Source organism: Mesoplodon bidens (genome assembly GCF_964165515.1).
Source record: "Mesoplodon bidens genome assembly, chromosome: 2".
NCBI classification, from domain to species: domain Eukaryota; kingdom Metazoa; phylum Chordata; class Mammalia; order Artiodactyla; family Ziphiidae; genus Mesoplodon; species Mesoplodon bidens.
Genome location: NC_138177.1, coordinates 170,327,043 through 170,348,202, shown reverse-complemented (window position 1 = coordinate 170,348,202; position 21,160 = coordinate 170,327,043). Strand labels below are relative to the sequence as shown.

At 55.8% G+C, this 21,160-nt stretch overlaps 1 protein-coding gene across 3 annotated transcripts in view; it reads left to right on the top strand.

Annotated features, from left to right (window-relative positions):
* The window catches only part of ALPL (alkaline phosphatase, biomineralization associated), a 59,243-nt gene extending 45,913 nt beyond the window's left edge, over positions 1 to 13,330 (top strand). For all 3 annotated transcript variants that reach the window (XM_081220740.1, XM_081220741.1, XM_081220742.1), the window contains 7 exons: positions 471 to 646; positions 4,119 to 4,262; positions 6,433 to 6,502; positions 8,611 to 8,745; positions 10,836 to 11,027; positions 11,497 to 11,616; positions 12,325 to 13,330. In XM_081220740.1, coding sequence (XP_081076866.1) covers positions 471 to 646; positions 4,119 to 4,262; positions 6,433 to 6,502; positions 8,611 to 8,745; positions 10,836 to 11,027; positions 11,497 to 11,616; positions 12,325 to 12,590 — 1,103 coding nt within the window. In that variant the 3' untranslated portion in view covers positions 12,591 to 13,330. The remainder of the gene's footprint in view (positions 1 to 470; positions 647 to 4,118; positions 4,263 to 6,432; positions 6,503 to 8,610; positions 8,746 to 10,835; positions 11,028 to 11,496; positions 11,617 to 12,324) is intronic.
* The last annotated feature ends 7,830 nt before the right edge of the window (positions 13,331 to 21,160 follow it).

The following is a 21,160-nucleotide window of genomic DNA, read 5'->3' as shown; positions in this document are numbered from 1 at the left end:
TGTGGGAGTCCAGTAAATGTCTCCCCCTTCTCCCTTCCTCCTGGGAATTGGGAGGCCCTGGCACATGCCCCCAGGGACTTTGGAGTCAGGCTCTGAGGCCGGCTGACATAGGTGACAGAACCACACTCCACCTGAGAGCCCTTCGGAGGGGCCCTTGTGTTCCTGCAGGGCAGCCTGGGTGGGGGGCTTCCTGCAGGGTGGGGCTCTGCAGGGTCCTTGGTGGAGGAGAGGGCTCCAGCCCAGGTGTTCACAGCTCAAGGGCCCTCAGGACGGGGGAGGGTCACAGAGGCAGAGTATCTGAGCTGCCCGGATATTTGGAAGCCACCAACCCCACCTTTAGTACGGACGGGGAGACTGGGGCCCAGGCAGGCAGCAGAACTGACCTGGCTTTAGCTAGGAGAGGGAGGGGGAAGACAGCTTGGACACGCCCATTTCCAGACGAAGCCAACCCCTCCTCTCCCACACCCCAGGGAAATCCGTGGGCATCGTGACCACTACGCGAGTGAACCACGCCACCCCCAGCGCCGCCTACGCCCACTCTGCTGACCGGGACTGGTACTCGGACAACGAGATGCCCCCAGAGGCCCTGAGCCAGGGCTGCAAGGACATCGCCTACCAGCTCATGCACAACGTCAGGGACATCGAGGCGAGTGTGGGAGTGCAGCCAGAGTAGGGGCTTGTGGGTCCGAGGCCTCAGGCCTAGACTGGCCCGGGAAAAGCAGTTTGGCCTGGCTCCCCACACACCTGGGAGGGCTCCCAGCCCATTAGGGGATTTGCGGTTGGGGCAGGGAGGCACTGTAGGATTTCTCCGCGGGGGTGCTGAGGGATGAATCCTGATGTGGCCGCCATCACACCTCAAGAACGAGGCGCCCAGGGATTATTCTGTAAATTGGAAATTGGCGCTGCACTGGAGCGTGGGGGTGACACAGTGCCATCTCAGGGGAGTACCTTCCCTGTACACTCCCACATGCACAGACAGGCACGCGTCCCGTGCACTCAGGCAGCATGCCCAGAGAAAAGGTGGTATGGGCCGTGGTTAGCCCTAGCTCTTACTTTTAAAACTTGGGTTCCAATCCTTGCCCTGCTGTTTGCTAGCTGTGTGACCTTGGGTCAGTTACTTAACCTCTCTGAGCCTTCCCTTCTACAACCCTTTTGTGAAATGTACCTACCTTATAAGCCCATTGCAAGATCTAAATAAAATAATCCCTGTAGAGTTTAGCCCTGGGCCCAATGCCGAGTGAGTGCTCAGAAAGTGGTAGCATTTATGCACGAGCAGCCACATGTCCCTGCCCCGAAACACCAGCTTTGACATACAGAGCAGGCTTAGCACATGTGCACCCCAGCATTGTCCACCTGATGTTCAGATGGGTCCCTACTCTCTGTTCTTAAATGAGAACCTCTGGCTTGTTCCCTTTTCAGACTCTTGTTACCTACTGCCAGGGGCTGGTGAGGGAGTGAGGGGACTTTGGCCCCCAAGCCTAGAATGGGGGTTCAGTGAGGCTCAGAGAGCCCCCAGGTCCCTCCTACCCCTTACTTCTGTTTCTAACCCCACCAGACAAACTTCCTGGCTCCAAGACCCACCCTCTGCCCCCCATGCCATCCCCCCAATTTCTTTTTTTTTTTCTTTTTTTTTTTTTTGCAGTATGCGGGCCTCTCACTGCTGTGGCCTCTCCCGTTGCGGAGCACAGGCTCCGGACGCGCAGGCTCAGCGGCCATGGCTTACGGGCCCAGCTGCTCCGCGGCATGTGGGATCTTCCCGGACCGGGGCACGAACCCGTGTCCCCTGCATCGGCAGGCGGACTCTCAACCACTGCGCCACCAGGGAAGCCCCTCATCCCCCCAATTTCTAAGTGCCACCTGGCCCCTCTTCCAGCCCCTCATTTTTCTGAGCTGTGGACTGAGTTGCCCCTCTCAGGACACGGAGTCCCGTTGATCGCTCCTAGCAAGTGACCGTCTCAGGCAAAGCCACCGTTCTGACTTTGCCTGAACCCGACTCACATCCTGGGACAAGTCGCTTCCCCTCCCCAAGCCTCAGTGTCCCCACCTGTGCAACAGGGGCAGAGAGCCCCACCTGCCCCCTCGCAGGGCCGCTGGAGGCTGAGATGAGGTCATGGATGTGAGAACATTTGTTGTACAAGCACAGGGTGTAATTACGGGGCTGCTCTTGAGAGAGATTTGGCAGCAACAGCCTGAGAAGGGGACAGGAGCTTAAAGGAAGGTTTCTGGGGTGGGGGCGGGGGGGGAGGGGTGTGAACTGGGTTTAGGGGGGTGGTAAGCCGCAGAGGCCACTGGGGGATGAGCTAGGGCGTGAGTGGGGAGGTGGGGCAGCTGTGAGGACCGCCCCTCCTCCCTTTCCTCTCTCAGCGTCCTCGTCCTCCTCTCTCCCCTCTGCCCCTGCATCAGCACCACTCCAAAGCCCCCCAGCCCCCAGGCCGTACATGAAACAAAAATCCTGGTGTCCGCCCTGAAAATAAATATCTTTTGCTAAAAAAAAAAAGAGAAAAAAAGAAAGAGAAAAAGCAAAATGAAAGACACAAACCCAAACCCCAAAGCCAAACAGCAAGTCTGTTATTTGGGAGTTTAATGAGTGTGTGAAGTGCCTGCTGGGGCTGGAAATGATGAGGCTCTAGGCAAGAAGATTGGGGGCTTCATTTTCCATTCTGAAAATGCCAAGGGGTCAGGTTCTGTGGGAACCATTTGGGGGGGCGGGGGGCCCGTGACCCTGGGTCCCCTTCTCCTTTTTTAACAGCCTGCCCTGCCCCCAGAGCTCCTGGCTGGAGCTGGCAGTGAGGAACTTGGAACTACTTGGATCTCTACTACTTCTGGCCGTTGAGAATACCTTCCACGGGAGGCCAGCCCCAGGTGCCGGGACTGCACTGCGTCACTGCATTTCCTCCTGGGACAGTCCAGTGGCTGGGACAGTCCTGTGCGTGGGCGTTACTTCCATTTTATAGTTGAGGAAACTGAGGTGCAGAGAGCTTAAGTGACAAGCCCTTGGTCAAGATGCAGTAGAGTCAAGATTCAAACCCAAGTCTGACTTCAGAGCTCTTTCTGGTTCCCCAGGATCCAGGCTGGTCCTGGGGCCAGCGTGTACCCCTCACCTGTACCACCTGTACCACCGGCCTGGACTCCTGGCTCCCCCTCCACCCTGTGGAGCCTGGGTTCTGAGGAGGGAGCTGGAATGGAAGGTTGAGAAAGATGCCCATGAAATGCCAGTCCCAGGACAGTGGATCTGAGGCCAGCCGTCACTGGGTCTGCTCTCCCAAGGTGTCAGCCAGGGGCAGCGGCCTGGGCTGACGCCCACGGTGACAGGAGGACACCGGTGTGGTGGTCCCTGCAGGCGGCGGCTATTATGCTCTCGGCCCCCGTTTTAAAAATAGCCAGGACTTCAAACATGGACTCCCCAGGAAAACAAACAGTCCCGTGTCCGTCTGCCCAAGCGGGTCAGCACAGTGGGTAAAATTAGCCTGGCGGTGACTACACAGACGTGGGTACTGGCCCGCTGTTTGCCAGGCTGCCAGCTGGGCTGCCCCAAGACCTCCCTGGCTGTGGGGGGAGGAGGCTCTCAGAGTCCCCATCCTCAGCTCCATGGACGCCGCAGGGCCCTGGTGCCGGGGCTGGAGGAGCCTCGGGTTTGAATCCTGGCTCTGCCCCTCACTGGCCGTGTGGCCTTATGGAAAAGAAATCACATTTCTACACCCATTTCTTTATTTGGAAAACAGGTGACACGGGTTCCCTTACAGCCTCGGTATGACGTTGAATAAGATCATGCATCTCAAGTCCTTAGTACCTGACACACACTCTGTAAATGGTATTATTCTCACAGAAGCCCAAGTTATGCATCGGGCTTCTGGAAAGCGGAATAAGGGAGGTTAGCTCCAATATTTCACCCAGAAGCCCAAATCACAGTCCCAATAGCCTCGTGATTTCATCCCTGCCCCCGAGCTGGAGAAGTGGAGGCTCGGGGAGGGCAGGGTGGACTGGAGCCAGGACTCGCCATGCTGGAGAAGTTTCCACTCCACCGGCCGGGCCTCCAGGAGCCCAGGTCTCCAGGCGGGGCCTCTGGAGCCTCTGGATGTCATGGCGCCCTGGGCTCCTCATGGCTGTGTCCCCTTTAGGTGATCATGGGGGGCGGCCGGAAGTACATGTTCCCCAAGAATAGAACTGATGTGGAGTATGAGATGGACGAGAAGGCCAGGGGCACGAGGCTGGACGGCCTGAACCTCATCGACATCTGGAAGAGCTTCAAACCGAAACACAAGGTAGCCTGTCAGGGGGCCTGATGGCTGCAGGGTACGCCTGCAGTGGGCAGGGCTGCGGGAGCCCTCTCTGAATCCGTGTTCATTTCTGTAGAATGGGGTCATAATTCTTACCTCAACGGGCTCCGAGGGCCTTACAGATATATGAATGGCACATAGTAGGTGCCCATCAATTCCTTCCTTCAAGACCACAGTGAAATACCTTCAGGCAGTAAGGAGGAAGGTGGGCCAAGGAATAACCTGCAGAGACATTCAGTCCACCTGCACCCCTACTGTGTGCAGGGCAAAGACATTCAGTCCACCTGTACCCTACTGTGTGCAGGGCCCCTGGCTAGGCATGAGGCCCAAAGGATTAGTCAGATAGTTAAGGAAACGTGGAATGCTGTGTGCTTGGATGGGAGACGCCCAGGAGCTACGGGAACCCAGAGGGGACAGACCACAAGGGTGGGGCTGAGAAGCCCTGACAAGGGGGAGGAGGGGGAGGAGGCAATATTGGGAGGGTCTTGCAGGCAGAGGTGGCAGGGAGGGGCCGGGCTGGGCACGTGCTGGCCTGCTGGAGCGTGGGAAGACCTGGGCGCTGGCTCCCTGGAGCAGCTCTGGCCCTTAAAATCCGTCTGCCGGCCGCTGGGCCTGGGACATCTGGGGTCTGGAAATGACTGCGGTCAGGGCTGAAGACAGTGGGAAGCAGCCTAGCAGCCACTTTGATGTCACTCTGGGGTTGGGTTTCTGAGGGTTCCAGCACTGGCCCCCGGGGAGGCCTTGTGGGATAGGGCTGGGCCAAGAGCAAGGTGGGGGGTAGGGGCTGGGGAACAGCCCCCCGGGGCTGGTAGGGGTGGGACTGAGCTGCTTTGAACCTTTCCCACTCCTGAGTCAGCTCAGGCTGGACCAGAGCCCCATCCCAGCCCGAGTCAGAGAGACACCGCCACCCCCAGCCTCAGTTTCTCTACTTGGAACATGGGACCAGAGCTTATAATTCTTCTTGCCCAGGCAGGGGGCTTACCCTGGAGCTCAGTCTAGACACCAAGAGGGAGAGAAACGCCCACATCACTGGACCGAACAGGGTATCACTTTGAGGTTTCAGATAAGCCACACATTCTTCGCAAATCATGCCGTAGTGTGGGTTAATCTGTGTGTCTCAGTGTCCTCATCCGTAAAATGAGAATACAGGACCTACCTTGTATGGGTGATGTGAGGGACAAATGACATGACATAGGAGAATCATCTCAGTGAAGGAGGGGAGCTCCACTTTCTTAGCCTTCCCACCCTGCTTCCCAAAGCAGCCCCTGAGGTTCAGAAACCTCTGATCCCAATGCCATTGGCCAGAGAAGGCAAGGGGCTCTCTAACGGACACACAGCTGATTCCTGGTGGTTCGGGACCCCCCAGTCTAGGCCTGAATGGTGCCATCACCAGGCAGGCTGGCCAGCCCCTTCCCATGGCCTCTCTGCCCTGGGGAAGCAGCACTTCCTTTATCTCCCCCTTGGATGGGGTCCCCAGCGCAGAGCTAGGGCTTTGCTTCCTCCCTGGCTCCCCACAGCTCTCCGAAGACACAGAGCCCATACCTCTCAGCGGGCACTCAGGCCGCCTGTGATCTGCGCCTCCCTCTTTGCTCCCTGATCCCTCCCCGTGCTTGGAACCCTACTCCCTGACCCCAGGCTGATCAATTCCTGCTTGTCCTTCAAGGCCCCATTAGGACATCAGGAAGCTCTCTGATCCTGCCTCAAGGCTCACAGTGGTCTCTGGTCTCCAAATTCTCATCTCCCTGCATTAAAATTTCCCATTTATTTGCCATTTCTTTCTTTTTCTTTTTTTTTTTTTTTTTTTTTTGCGGTACGCGGGCCTCTCACTGTTGCGGCCTCTCCCGCTGCAGAGCACAGGCTCTGGACGCGCAGGCTCAATGGCCATGGCCCACGGGCCCAGCCGCTCTGCGGCATGTGGGATCTTCCCGGACCGGGGCACGAACCCGTGTCCCCTGCATCGGCAGGCGGATTCTCAACCACTGCACCACCAGGGAAGCCCTATTTGCCATTTCTTGAAGGCAGGGATGGTAGGTCTTTGGGGAGGAATTTTAAATGCCTGAAGAGAAGCAGTACATGCCGCAGACTCTGAGACCAGCTGGGGTTAGTCCTTCCGACTTCCCCAGCCCCGCATGGCTGACACCGCCCTCCTTCCCAGCACTCTCACTATATCTGGAACCGCACCGAACTCCTGGCCCTCGACCCCTACACCGTGGACTACCTCTTGGGTAAGTGGAGGCGGGTGGAGTGGGCATCCAGCTGGGTGGCCCGGGGACGTGGTCCCAGGCTGCCCCCGTTACTTAGGGACCTTTGCCCTCAGGCTCCAGGGTCTGGGAGGGGTGAGGGAGGGGTTCTGGTTCATAGAATTAGACCTGAAATCTGCTGGCTGTGCAGGGTGAATAGCTCCATTGAGCACAAAGGGAAACAAAGCTCAGAGAAAGGAAACGACTTCTGGCATGCCACACAGCCGGTTAGAATTAGGGCCCAGGTGAGTTTGAACCCTGGCTGGAGCTGGGACTTAAACAGATCCTAGACTGAGGAGCAAGGGGACCTAGAGCCAGCCCTGCTGTGTTGCCAGGGCAGAAGCCAGCTAGATTGTCGCCAGTGGTCTTGACTGGGGGTGGGGGGGAGGTGCCCCCATTTCCCCAGGGAGTGGGAAACAGGTGTGGGGCCAGGGGGTGGCTCCAGGCCAGGTGGAATGAGACCCTGAGTGCCACCATGCAGACATCTGGGTCCTCTTTCCCTTCTGGCTATTGGGCCAAGCAAGTGGTGGCAAAACCTCCTGCAAATCTTTCTCAAGGAGCACAGCCCCTGGGTCCTGGGTGTGTCACTGGAAATTACGGGCTTAGAGCTGGGCACCTGGAGGATCCCTCAGATACACACACAGCTCTCTACTTGCCTGGGTCACACAGCACACACCCCATACCCCACACTGGCTGTGTAGTTATGCATGTACCCATGGAGCAAGAAAGTTCTGTTCATGGATCTTAGAGCCAGAGTGCTGGGTTCAAATGCAGCTCCTACCACCCATGAGCTGTGCAACCTTGGGCAAGTGATTTCTCCTCTCTGTGCCACAGTTTTCTATAAAATAAGGATAATGAATCCTCCGTAAAATGGGGATAACAATAGGGCCTACCTCAGGGTTGTCATGAGGATTAAGTGAGCTAATATATGTTACCTGTTGCTGCATAACAAATTATCCCAAAACTTTACAGTTTAAAACAACTGTAAAGTTGTTTTATTTATAATGATTGTTGAACAGTTTATTCCTTCGCAGTTTCTCTGGGTCAGGAGCTTGCGAGTGATTTAGCTGGGTCTCTCGTGAGCTTGCAGTCATCTGAAGACTTGTCTGGGGCTGTGGCTTCCAAGGTGGCCCACTCATATGGCTCATAACTTGGTGCAGGCTGTTGGCAGGAGGCCTCAGCTCCTTGCCACATGAATCTCTCCATTGAGTTGCTTGAGTGTCCTTACAACGTGGCAGCTGGCTTCCCCCAGAAATGTAAGAGTATGCAAGGCCGAGGCCACAATGTGTTATGCCCTGGCCTGGAAGTCACACACCATCATTTCTACAGTGTTCTGTTGGATACACCGGCTAGCCCTAGTCAGTGAGGGAGGGGCACACACGGGCATGAATTCCAGGAGGGAGGATTATTGGGCACCATCTCAGAGACTGGCGCCTAAGTGCTTCCAAAGCACATAGGACAGCGTGTGGCACAGAGTAAGCACTCTGTTAACTGGAGCTCTTGCTTGGCTGCATGCACTCATGGAAGGGCAAGGTGTTCTGGAAGGACATCCAGAACTGGAAACACCAACCCAGTACCTGTGGAATCGTGTGACATGGGTAAGAAATGGATCACTCTCCTTACTTCACAAGGGAAAAAACGGAGCTCGGTGAACAGAAGGGACAGTGACCCCAACCCTTCTTCTGTTTCACTGCACAGGGCACTGAGCCCTTCAAGCCTGACCTGTAAATGACATGTAAATACACACCCAGGCTGCCTTGTCGAGGCCAGGACACAGTCCTCTGCCATGTCCAGGGCTCTATGGGCTCAGGGTGGGCTGATGGATCGCAGTCCCAGGTCTCCCACTTAGCAGCTGAAAATAGCAAGGTACTAAACACCTGAGGCTCAGTCTCCTCCTCTGTGAAATGGACGCGGTAGTCCCTCTCACCATGGCGTGGCTAAGAAGATGAAAGGAAGCACGCCCAAAGCACCTGGCACAAGTCAGGCCTGCAAGAGCCACCCAGATGAGCTTCCATCCCCCCACTTTACCCCCAAGCTGTGTGTGGGGAGCCTGTGCTCCCTGAGACACCCTCATCCTCCCGGGTCTTCCTCAGGTCTCTTTGAGCCAGGGGACATGCAGTATGAGCTCAACAGGAACAACGTGACTGACCCTTCACTCTCCGAGATGGTGGAGATGGCCATCAAGATCCTGAGCAAGAACCCCAAAGGCTTCTTCTTGCTGGTGGAAGGTAGGGGTCCAGGGCCTGACTGCAGGGCCACTTCCCTGGGAGCTTCCAGATGGGTTCAGGGGTAGGGCGGTCCAGCTCTCAGAGAGAACTGTCCAGTTTGGGGATGAGCAGGGAGATTCCTTTAGGGAGATGGGTTGTGGAGGGAGGGGGGGAAAAGGGGGCGGTGCTGAAGTTCCCAGCCCAACAAGCAGCTCTCCTCTGGGCGTGGAGATGGCGCATCTGGCTTACTAGTCCAGGAAGGCTTCCTGAGAGAGGAGGCAAGTTTCTTCCTTTTGGAAATACCTCCCTAAGGCCTGGCTCTGGAGGGGTGCGCAGGCCCCTCAGCTTCATTCCTCCCAAAAGACAAATCAGCAGGCCCCGGTAGACAAATGTGCTCTTAGCAGCTGCCTGGCTGGGCCCAAGGACGCTGGCCCAGGGTCCTCCTCTGTAGGACGCCGGCCCAGGGTCCTCGGTCTGTAGGAACCCTCGCAGCTGGACAGCAGGCCTCTGATGTTACTGGGCCCGTGTGGGAACAAGGTCAGAGAGGAGAAGGCCCAGGGTGGGCCCTGGTATATCCTGGGGTCCCCTGGGTTGGGAGAGCCAGACCCTTCAGGAGGCAGCGGTGCTGTATGCCGACATTCCGGGGGTGTCCCCGCACTGTTGTGAGGCCCTGGAGTCATTGTCCTGATGCTGCCCCCCACTGCCTCTGTGACCTCTACCTGTACCTTTCTGTAAAATGAGGCCAAAAATAGTCCCCCTCTCCAAGAAGGGCTATTAGCATCCATTGAGTTCAGAGACATAATGTACTTGGAACAGGGCCCAAAAGAGAATAAATCCTTGATGTTTGTTATTATCATTATTATGACTACACAGTAGCGACGTCAATCACAATAGGAAGTGAGAGGAAATGATAAAGTTTCTGGAATCTTCCAAGGTTCTAACAACTATTGTCTTCCATGTTCTAAATGGACACACACACACGGACGTATTTGCACACATCCTCTCACCGCACACACGCACACGCTCAGGCCCCTCCACCCTCCAGAGGCCAGCGGCCGCCAGCCCAACTCGGCGGCTTTCTTGCCAAGCCCCGGGGTTCCCACTCAAGCACGGCGGTCTCGGCCTGGCCCTGAACGGGCCTCTGATGCCGAAGAACCAGCCAGGAACCAGTGGTGGTGAGCACGGGCTCCCCCGGGAGCGGTACTCTTTGTGAGCGGGGCCAAGACTAGGCCTGCCAGACCAGCTGCTCCCAGAGCCACAACAAAGGAGGGACCCACCCTGCCAGCCTGCCGGGCCAGAGTGGTGAGGCCCAGGCTCGCAGGAAGGATGGCGGCCAGGCGCCCAGGCTCAGGACCCTCAGAGTTGGGAGTGTCCACCAGGCATCGTCTTCCTGTTTGAGATGGAAGGTGTTCTCTGAAGTCGCACAGCCTTAGCCGTGACCTTTAATCCAGGCTTAGCGCCAGGCCTCCTGTGCTCATCTGGGGGAGGTGGCATGAGGTGCAGGCTTCCCCAAGCCTTTATGGAAGGCTGCTGTAGGCTCTGCCCAGGCATGGAGGGTTTTTCCCCTTTAGGAGCGTGCTTTACCCTCGGAGGGGATGTATTCAAAGCGGAGATGGAAAAACAGGGCTTTACAGTGAGTCACACCTGAATTCAAATCCTAGCAGATCCCACCTTGGACACATCACTTCCCACTCCCGGCCTCAGGTGCTCCATCTGTAAACGGGGCTAATCATACCCATCTCTGCCCACGGTTGTTGTGAAAGGGAAACAAGACATCAGCTTATGATGCCTGGCACCTAGTAGCCATTCAGGCATGTTGGGTCCCTTCCCTACCTCTCCGAGGTCTTCAGGGCCACCAAGCAGCTGAAGAAGCAGTGCTGGGAGCAGAGTGGGGTGGTGGATCTGCTTTAAACCCTGGCTTTGCACTCTCATGCGTGGGCCTGGGGTCCAACAACTCGCCTTCTGAGGTACTGTGAAGGTCGAATGGCTGTGTCAAATGCCTCGTGTGGTGCCTGGCCCAGGGGAATCCCCTGGCCATCACGGGATAGGAATTGGGGGTCAGATCTCCTTCCCCGCCCCCTCACTGGAGGCCTTTGCCTTGGTGTCCCAAGGGGGAAGGATTGACCACGGGCACCATGAGGGCAAAGCCAAGCAGGCACTGCACGAGGCGGTGGAGATGGACCGGGCAATCGGGCAGGCAGGCACCATGACCTCCGTGGAAGACACGCTGACCGTTGTCACCGCTGACCACTCCCACGTCTTTACCTTTGGCGGGTACACCCCCCGTGGCAACTCTATTTTTGGTAGGTGGGCCTCCATTGGGGTGGGCACTGGGCACTCCCAGGGTCTTCCCTCTGGGAGCAGGAGTGGGGTGGGAGATCTGGCAAGCCCAGGGCCTGGCACGTGTGAGACTCAGAATTGGGTAGGGAGGAGAAGTCACTGACAGGTGGGGGAACACATGATGGGGGATGGAGTGAAGTGATGCCTGGGTGGGTGTATGGGTGGCCACCTGGATGATGGATGGGTAGAAAAATGAGAAGGGAGAATGGATTAATGGACAGGGGAGAGGAGAGGATGGATGGATGGATGGAAGGATGGAAGGACAGACCAACAGATGGGAGGATGTGGGCACAGTGAAAACTGAAGGATGGCTGGTTGGAAATAAGTTGGGTTTGGGAGGCGGCTTCCTTGAAACGGGACCCAGGGGTTGCCAAGCTGGGGGCTGGGGACTGTACTCCAACATGACCCCTGGACCAGTGCCTCCCTGTGCAGGTCTGGCTCCCATGGTGAGTGACACAGACAAGAAGCCTTTCACTTCCATCCTGTACGGCAACGGGCCTGGCTACAAGGTGGTGGGTGGTGAGCGAGAGAATGTCTCCATGGTGGACTACGGTAAGACTGCAAGGCCCAGAGCTGGGAGGGGACAGGGCACCCCTTTAGGGATGAGCTTGGAAACCGTGTAGTCCTGTGGTTAAGGCTGGGGGGGTGGTTTGTCTCAGAATAGCCAGGACTTGAGTCAGAACAACATTAATTTAAATCCCTCCTAAAATCTAGCAGCTCTGTGACCTTGGGCAAATAACTTCACCTTCCTCAGCTTCCGTTTCCTCCATATCTACCTCCTAAGTTTGTCTAAAGGACTAGATAGATCTGATGAGCTTAGCATGGTGCCTGGCACGTGCAGGTGCTTGCTATGTTACACTGTCATTTTTACTGGCTGTATAATATTCCAGTGTGTGAGTCTTCCCAGTCTGCTTATCCAATTCCATATTGTTGGATGTTTGTTCATGATGTCCCCAGGGGTCCCTGGGGGCCTAATGGCACAGCCAATGGTAAGAGGCTCTCCTGGGTTGACTCTTCCCTTCTAATCCTCATTCTAATCGGATGAGGTCTGAGGGTTGAGAGTGCAGGCTTCTGTGTCAGAACAGACTCAGGCCCAAATCCTGTGGCCTGGTGCGAAACGACTTCCCTCCAGTGAGCCTCAGTTTCCTCTTCTATAAAATAGGGGCATTCAAGCCAACCTGGAAGGGGCACAGGGAAGCTACTGCATAGTGCCAGGCCCCCCCTGGTAGGCTCTCAGCAAGTGTTTCTTCTGGCCCGCAGCTCACAACAACTACCAGGCACAGTCCGCCGTGCCCCTGCGCCACGAGACCCATGGCGGGGAGGACGTAGCCGTCTTCGCCAAGGGCCCCATGGCACACCTGCTGCACGGCGTCCACGAGCAGAACTACATCCCCCACGTGATGGCTTATGCAGCCTGCATCGGTGCCAACCGCGACCACTGTGCCTCTGCCAGCTTGTCAGGCAGCCCCTCCCCAGGCCCTCTGCTGTTCCTGCTGGCCCTGCTCCCCCTGGCCATCCTGTTCTGAGGGCCCAGGGCCTGGGCATCTACCAGCCCACGACAGATGGCTGGCCTCCCTCTCCCAGTGCTGCCCACTCCCCGGCAGCCCACACCTCAAGGGGCGGGAGGCAGAGGCCTCCACAGCCTCTGCAGCTGCCAGAAAGGGGACCCAGGAAACCAAAGTCTGCCTGCTGCCCACCTCGCTCCCCTCTGGAAACCTCCACCAGTTGCTGGCCTCCAGCCTCTGCCCCCACCCGCTGCCCCTTTGGCCAACAGGGTAGGTTTCTCTTGGGCAGGCAGAGAGCATAGACTGCAGAACTTCTCAAAGCATCTTATTTTTCTAGCAGACATATTTCTCCAGACCCAGAGGCCTTGGAGCTTCTACAGAACATTCCGGAACATCCCTCCCACTCCCCTCGCCTTCCCTCTGGAACCCACCAGGCCCACCAGACTCATGTCCGTGTCCCCAAGCCCAGTCCTAACTGCAGGGGAGACCAAGTCCTCCTCCTCAGGATGGGGGTTTGCTCACTCACTCATTCCAAGGCCGCCTGGGGCTCCCAGGAAGTCAGCTCCTGGGACTGGCCGTCCAGCCCAGGGTGGCCCAGGCTGGGAAGGGCAGCCTGGCAAAGCAGACACTTCCCAGCTCTGAACACACGTGCCAGCTCCTCTCTGAAGTGACTCTCCTGTTTGGAACAGCCCAAAATTTTTCTCTTTTTGATGTTGGTTAAAAGGGAACACAAAACATTTAAATAAAACTTTCCAAATATTTCTGAGGACAGGACTGAGTCTTTGGGGTCAGTGAGGAAGAGACTGAAATAAGATCATTTCTCTGGGAAGAACTGGACTCAGGGCCCAGGAGCACAGGTGGGGTTGGACGGGGAGAAAGGGGTCTCCTGCTGACCTGGGGACTTCACCGCTCATTACCTGGATGACTTTGGACAAAGTCCTTTGTGTCTCTGCCTCTCCATTTTCTTATCTGTAAAATGGGAGACAGTCCACTCTGGGGTTGCCATGAGGATTAAAGAAGACTGCCTCTGTGCCCCGAAACCCACGGCAGGAAGGCCTTCAAGAGCACCGGGACACCCTTGCTGCATGGCACCCACAAACAACTGCCCACCCTGGCCCATTGTAGCTGTTCCTCCATTCATTCACTCAATAAGCATTGAGTCTGAGCCAGGCACTGTACTAGGTCCTAAGAATTTAGTGGTTGCCCTCACAGAGCTTCAGCCTAGATGATTGTGATTTTTCCATTCCTAATTGTCAAGCCTGGGTACCAGACTCAAGATTACACCTGATATTGGGGGTATACAGAGTTCCCCAAGTTTGCTCCTCTTTCCTCAATTAGAATCAAAGTCCCAATAATGATACTAATCCTAACAATGAATATTGATCATTTGCCATCTGCCAATCTCTGTGCTTGATGCTTGTATGCATTCAGTTCATTTAATCCTCACTAGGAAGTAGGCCTCCATCATCCACATTTCTAGATGATGAAGCCAAGGGTGCAGGAGGTGATGTGAGTGCCCAAGGTCCCTCAGGTTGTGGAGCTGGAATTTGATTACAAAGTTCCCATACTTAATGACACCCTTTATTTATTTATAATGCATTTCCAACCCCCTGCCAACCAGGCTCTGAGGCAGCCAGTACTAATGACTCATAACAGGGGCCAGTTAAATATGAACTTGGAAAGATGAGAAGTTGTATGTCAGAAGCAGACATCCTTCAAGAATGAAAATGCAGCTGAGCAGATTTCTCTTTGAGTTTCGTAGCAGTCCTGGCAAAAAGGGAAGCACAGCTGAGCTGATGCTGGGATAACAAATTAAACTACTGCCTACATTCTCGCCAGGACAGACACCTCATCTTCAACTGTACATTACAGCATTTTCATTTGTTATTCTCATACCATCTTCATAATTTTTGTCATATCTCTGTACTGTCATTTCCTAAACACTTCTCTTTTTCTTTTTTAAAATTTATTTTGGCTGCACCAGGTCTTAGTTGGCGGCATGCAGGATCCTTAGTTGTGGCATGCGGACTTCTTAGTTGGGGCATGCAAACTCTTAGTTGTGGCATACATGCAGGATCTAGTTCCCTGACCAGGGATCAAACCCACATCCCCTGCACTGGGAGCACAGAGTCTTTACCCCCTGGAGTCCCTCTAAACACTTCTTTAAATTCACATTTAAGCAGTGTGTTTTTAAAAGTTCGCCAGGGACTTCCCTGGTGGCACAGTGGTTAAGAATCTGCCTGTCAATGCAGGGGACACAGTTTCGAGCCCTGGTCCAGGAAGATCCCACGTGCCGTGGAGCAACTAAGCCCGTGTGCCACAACTACTGAGCTGGCGAGCCACAACTACTGAAGCCCGCGTGCCTAGAGCCCGTGCTCCGCAACAAGAGAAGCCACTGCAATGAGAAGCCCACGCACCGCAACAAAGAGTAGCCCCCGCTTGCCACAACTAGAGAAAGCCCATGTGCAGCAACAAAGACCCAACGCAGCCAAAAATAAATTTTAAAAATGTTCGCTAGTACCACCCAAAATCAATTTACATGTCTCTGGGGTATGCAAACCATCCTTTGTGTCTTAGGTTGGGTTTTCCAGAGGCAGACTCTGTGACAAGGATCTGAGTACAGCTAGTTTATAAAAGGAACCCAGAAAGCAACCAGGCAGAGTGGGGAAGTCAGCATGGAAAGGGAAGGATATGTTATTAAGCAGGTTACCATTCTGGACAACTAGGGCTCAGTCCCACTGTGGGCCTCCAGGAAACTGTGTAGAAGATGTATCTCAGAGTTATACCACTGTGGGGCGAGGGAGCCAGGGTATTTATTCTCCAGCTCTAATCCCTCATTGGCTAAGGGCTGCTCCCAGGAAAATGAACACCCTGGCCCTTCCAACCTGCCCCTGGAAGGGCTGAGACAAAGCTCCCAAGCATGTGCTAGAACAGTAAATGCTTAAAGGATACAAACAAAGCACCATCATATCTGTTAAACTTTGGTATGTGGTTCAAAAGCATGGGCTGTGAGTCAGAGAGATAGGGGTTCCTGTCTCTGCTCCATCACTTTCTCGTTTCTATGCACTCAGGAGAGTTCTTTAACTTCGCTGATGTTCCATTCCTGCATCTGAATGTACAGTCCCAGCACCATGCTGAACACATACTGAGCCTTTAGGATCCCATGAGAAACAAGGAGCTCCTCCTGCCATGAGTCCAGGCTGTGGGCTGATGTCTGCTTCAAGAATAATCAAGGATGCTCAGGTGCCACTGCTCCAGAGTCTTCCCCATGCCTCCCACACCCAGGCTGGACCCCACACCTTCACATCACTCATCACCCCTTTACTCTAACTGTTGGTGGCTCTGAGTCCTAATCCAGGCCAGGGGTCCAGGCAGAGGTCCCAGCTCCACCCATCCACCCGCAGAACTAGAAGCTAAGGGTGACAGTAAGATGCTTTCTCGGGGAGGAAGACTGAAGCTAAGCTGACAAATCCTCTTCTAGTCATCCAGATAACCCTGTCATCTGTTAAAGAGAAATCTAGAACTTAACACAATAAGAGTTTATTTCTATCTCAAACATCTGGTGGTGCCTCTGGCCAGGTGCCTGGGACCCAGTTTCTTTCCACTATGTGGCTCTGCTGTCCTCTAAGTTCCAGATGTTCTATCTAACCAGAACGTCTATCTGACCAGCTCACCAATGAGGAGAGTGGGAGGGACCCACTTTTTAACCACTTCTTCCTGGAAGTAACATATGTCCCTTCTACTCACAGTGCATTGGTGAGAACTAGTCACATGATCCCATCAAATACAAAGGGGGCTGGGAAATGTAGTCTTCAGCTGAGTGGCTGTTTCCCACCAATAACTCTAGCAGGTTCTCAACCGAGGCACTACCGGCACTTGGGGCTGGGTGCTTCTCTGTTGTGAGGACTGTCCTGTGCATTGTAGGATGGTTAGCAACATTCCCAGCCCCTCCTCACTAGATTTCTAGGGGACACAATCGCTGCCCCCCACCCCACTCAACAGTGAGCACCTTTGCTCCACAGAAAGGAAGGGGTGTAGGAAGCTTGGGTTGTCTCGTCTCAGCTTCGCTTATGCTCAGGGCACCTTCCAACTCACATGCTCCCCAGACGTCACTGAGTATCCTCACAGTGTTTCAGAACATTGGGAACTTGCACAAAAGATTTGGATTTCTGGCTTTTTTTGAAAAATTGGAAGGTGTGCTGGCACTGCCCCACATTTCTGCAGGGCAGTAGTCAGCTGGAGCTGAGAGACGGCTGCCCATCTTGGGGGTACCTCTCCTGTTTGCCTCAGTCCCCAGGGTTCCCTGTACCCTTATGCAAAGCCCCTCTTGACTGGTGTTACCTGTCTGGTCGTTGTGGAGACTGAGCTTGTTGCCCCTGCCTTATTCTGGGCCACAGCCTGGGCCATGCCTGGGAGACAACTGCGAACAGACCCAAGGCTCCGTCCTCAGGAAGTTCATATCTCATGGCAGAGACCACCAGAGGGAATCCCAGGGTGGTGGGGAGGCAAGGAACTGTGGGGGCATGGAGGGGGCACCTAACCAGCTGGGGGCACAAGTGGGGTGGGCACAGAGACAGAAGGCAAAGAATGAACTGGGGCTTGACAAGGCGAGGAGGACTGAGGCAGGCATGAGGCTACAGAGGGGAATTCAGAGGAAATGCTGTGGGAAAGATGGGCAGGAGGGCCTCAAATGCCATTCCAAGAAGCCGGGGGTTGACCTTGAAGACCCTGGGGAGCCATGGAAGATTCTGGAGCTGGGGCGTGAGCATCATTTTTGAAAGATCATCTTGGCTGCCAGCTTTGAGGGCAGCTTTGAGAAGAATTAGAGGCTGGGAAACCAACAAGGAGTCTGCTGCAAGAGGCCAGGCAAGTGAAGCTGGGGTCATGGAGGTGGGGAGGAGGAAGCAGTCCCCAAACCTGTGCCTGAGAGTCTCAGTCCTGTTCGTAAAGAAGGAAACTGGACCAGCATGTAGGTGGATAGATTGTCAGCAAACTTACTGCTCTGAGACTGAAGGCAGGAGGGAGCAGGGGACCTACAATGCACCGCACGCCCTACTAAGCACCCAAGACATGGCAGTGAAGTTGTAGGATGGTTAGTAGCATCCCCAGATGCTAGACACATCCACATACCCCACCACCATCCTGTGAGCTGGACAATATCATCCCCATTTTACAGGTTAGAAAGTTGAGGCTTGGCAGGGCACAGGGACCTGTTCCATGGCTTGTAAGTGACAGCTGCAAGTTGAACCCAGGTCTGACTGACCCCCAGTCCACCTCCTCCAAGCCCCTCCGAGGCTCTAATCTCTCCAAGGAGAACAACCCCAGCCCCATCAGCCACAGACGCCCTTCGATTAGGTAGTGAGATCCCCAAAGCAGCAGCATTTATAATTAGCCCTGGTGGCTAACCCCGAGACCTCCCACCAAGATCTAGTACCAGCCGATCTGGGGGTGGGGTGGGGGATCAAGTTCTTAGAAGAGGATTTGGGCTTCCGAGTTCCTGTGTGGCTTCCTGGGGCCTCCTTGTGATGCTGCCTTGATCATGGCTCCAGGCTCTTTTGTGGCTCCTCAGCCATCTGCCCGCAACCTCAGGATGGGGGGCACGCACATGACCCACCAGCCCAGCAGGGGCAGGCGGGGCAGGGGGCCGCCACCGGCCAGCGCTGGCTCTCCCTCCTGCCGATTGGAACCGAGGCTTAGAATCGCTGAGGTGGTGGAAACACTGGCTATAGGCACAGCCGTGGACATTTCCACGATGCTCCCTGAGGGCCAGCATCCTTCCTAGTGCTTCACAGTGCACTTAACTCATTTATCCGCCCAACCACTCTCAGAGGGCAGGGACTGTTACTGTCTCTGGTTTACAGATGAGGAAAAGGAAGCAGAGAGAAATCTGATAACTTCTGTGAAGTCCCACAACTAACAGATGAGAAGGACACGAAGGCAGGCAGTGCGGCCGCGGAGCGCGGGATCTAATCACGCACCGGGCAGAAAGGAGGAGTCGGGATTGTAACTCTGCAAAGGTTCGAGGGAGCAGGGCTGCCGGCGTCAGTCAGGAGATCCTGACCTCTTGGGCCTGTGCCCTTGTCCCGGTGGGGAGTGCCCAGCAGCCTCGGGCAGAGCCCCTGCCTCTCCCTCCCTCCCCCTCCCTCCCCCTCCCTCCCCCTCCCTCCCCCTGTCCAGGCCAGGGCTGGTGGCCCCAGGGTCTCTGAGGTCAGCCTGGGCTTGAACACTCTGGCTGAGGGCCCTGTAATCAGCCTCCTGCCCATTCAGGTGACCTGGCTGGGGAACAGTGGTAGCTAAGAGGCTGTGCCCTGAGGAGGGGGGCTGGGTCAGGATGAGAAGAGGGCTCTGGGGCAGGATACGGACAGGCTCAAGGTGTGATCATTCCCTCTTCTCCCAGAGCCCTTCCAGGGCTAAGGCCTGAGCAGCTGCTGCCTGTTCTCAGGGTATGAACAGGTGCTGTCCTGACATCCAACCTCAAGGCAAGATTCAGTGCTGAATGGGCCTTTTGCCCTGATCCCTCCCCTCCTGAGGGATCTCCTGGGGACAGACCTCTTTCCATTGTCGCCCAGACAAAGCTCAGGGCTGGAGTTGGCTTCTGCAGGCCAGGGAGGAAGGTAGCCCAGAGAGGGTCAGAGACCAAGTTGAAGTCACACAGTAAAACGGGCAGAGGAGCCCAGCTTCCACCTCGGGCAAGGGGTTCTCCCAGTCTCCTGACCCTGGGTCCAGCCAGCTCAGGGTCAGCCATGCCTTGGGACTGTGGGTGCCAGTGAGAGAGGAGGACACAGGAGCCCAGTGCCTGCCTCACACTGGCATCTCAGCACCCCCTCCCCGCCAGCCATCTCTCACCACCCTCCTAGGTAGGGCACTGGCACTGGCCCCATTTTACAAATAAGAAAACCAAGGTCCAGAGAGTGACTGGGGGCCCTGCTGTAGCTGGTGGGCAGGGAGGACTTGTCTGAGGAGGTGACATTTGGTTTGAGACCCAGTGGGTAAGAAGGTGGCCTTTCAAAGAGCTGGAGGAAAGATTATTCCAAGTAGGATAAAGCAAGTGCAAAGACCCTGGGGCAGGAATACTCTTAATATATTTGAGGGACAGAAATAACCAATGTGGCTGGAGCCCAGAGAAAGGGGAGACAGTGGATGGGATGAGGTGGGAGTGGTGGACAGGAACTGTGTTGCGTGGGGCACGATAGGCACCTGCATCTTCCTCTGTCACACGGGAAGGTTAGATGCAGGGAGCGACACAATCCAGCTTATGGAAAGGTTGCTCTGGCTCCCATGCAGGGGTCAGGAGCAGATGCCGGAGGGCAGTCTGGAGGCCTTTCCGTTGCTGGGCGTGGAGGTGGTGATGGCTTGGACTAGCTAAGTGTGGTGGGAAGGGGCTTCATCCAGACACGTTTGGGAATTAAAGCCAGCCGGGCTTGCTGACGGGCTGAATGCAGGGAGCGGAGGAACCAGCAGAAGCAGGGATGCCCCTTCAGTTTGGGGTCTGAGCACCTGGGTGGAACGCCATTTATGCATATGGGGGAGCAGATCTGGGGAGAAAATAGAGAGTTGGTTTGGATCACGTTAGCTTGGAGATGCCCATTGGACTTTGGAGTGGACATGCTGGTAGGTAGTTGGGAAAGAGTCTGGATGGAGTTCAGGCGAGGAGCCCAGGCCGGAGGTAGAAGGATGAGCGTCACAATGCCATTTAAAGCTATGGGGGAGGGAGAGGATGAAACGTGCCCCAGATCACAGAGAGCCAGTGGCCAGGATTTGAACTGGGCTCTGTCAGACTCCAAAACCCATGCGAGCTCTTTCCACTCCATCAGGCAGTCACCTGGGAGAGGGGAACAGAGGGCGCTGTGTCAGAGGTGTGGGCAGGGGCTTTAAGACTTGGGGGTGGGGACAAGAAGAAGCCCCTGAAAATGACTTTGGGAACAACTGAGATCCTTCCAGCCTGGGCTGCCCACCCCACAACCACAGCCTGCCCAGCTGGCGGAGCCCTGGTCAAGCATGGAGTCCTGACCCCTGCCCATTGTACAGATGGAGAAACTGAGGTCCAGAGGAGGGCAGGGCTGGATGCTAGGTCTTCTACCTGTCAACCCTGGCTTCTCCACCAGCCTCTAAGGAGGGCTCCTGTCTGAACCAACTCAGTGGTTGAGTGGCAGCCACCCAAAAATGACAATCCTGAAGGGGGTGGATGTTTCTCTTGAGGTCCTCAGAGAGAACTGGGGCCTGGGGCCTTCCCTCCTGGGCTCCCCACCAGGGCAATGTTTGCCCCAGTTTAGCCATCCCCGGCCTCAGGACCCTTCCAGGTCTCTGGCAGGGCAGCCTCGAGTCTGGCACCAGTTGTGGCTCCTGCCCCGTGGCCAGGATCGAGGCCCTCCCCGGCCCCTGCCCAGACCACCCAGCGCCAGGGCCTGGTGGAGCCCAGTGGGGCTGGCGGGCAGTGTTCCCAGGCCGGCCAGTCGCGGTCTGGCTCCGCCCGAGGGGCTGTGGCCTGGGAACCACTAGCTGTCTCCTCGGGGAAGCAGCTGGGACCTCCAGAACAAACAGGGAAACCACAGGCCTGCGCCCCGCCTGAGGAGGGGAGCTGCCTCTGACCT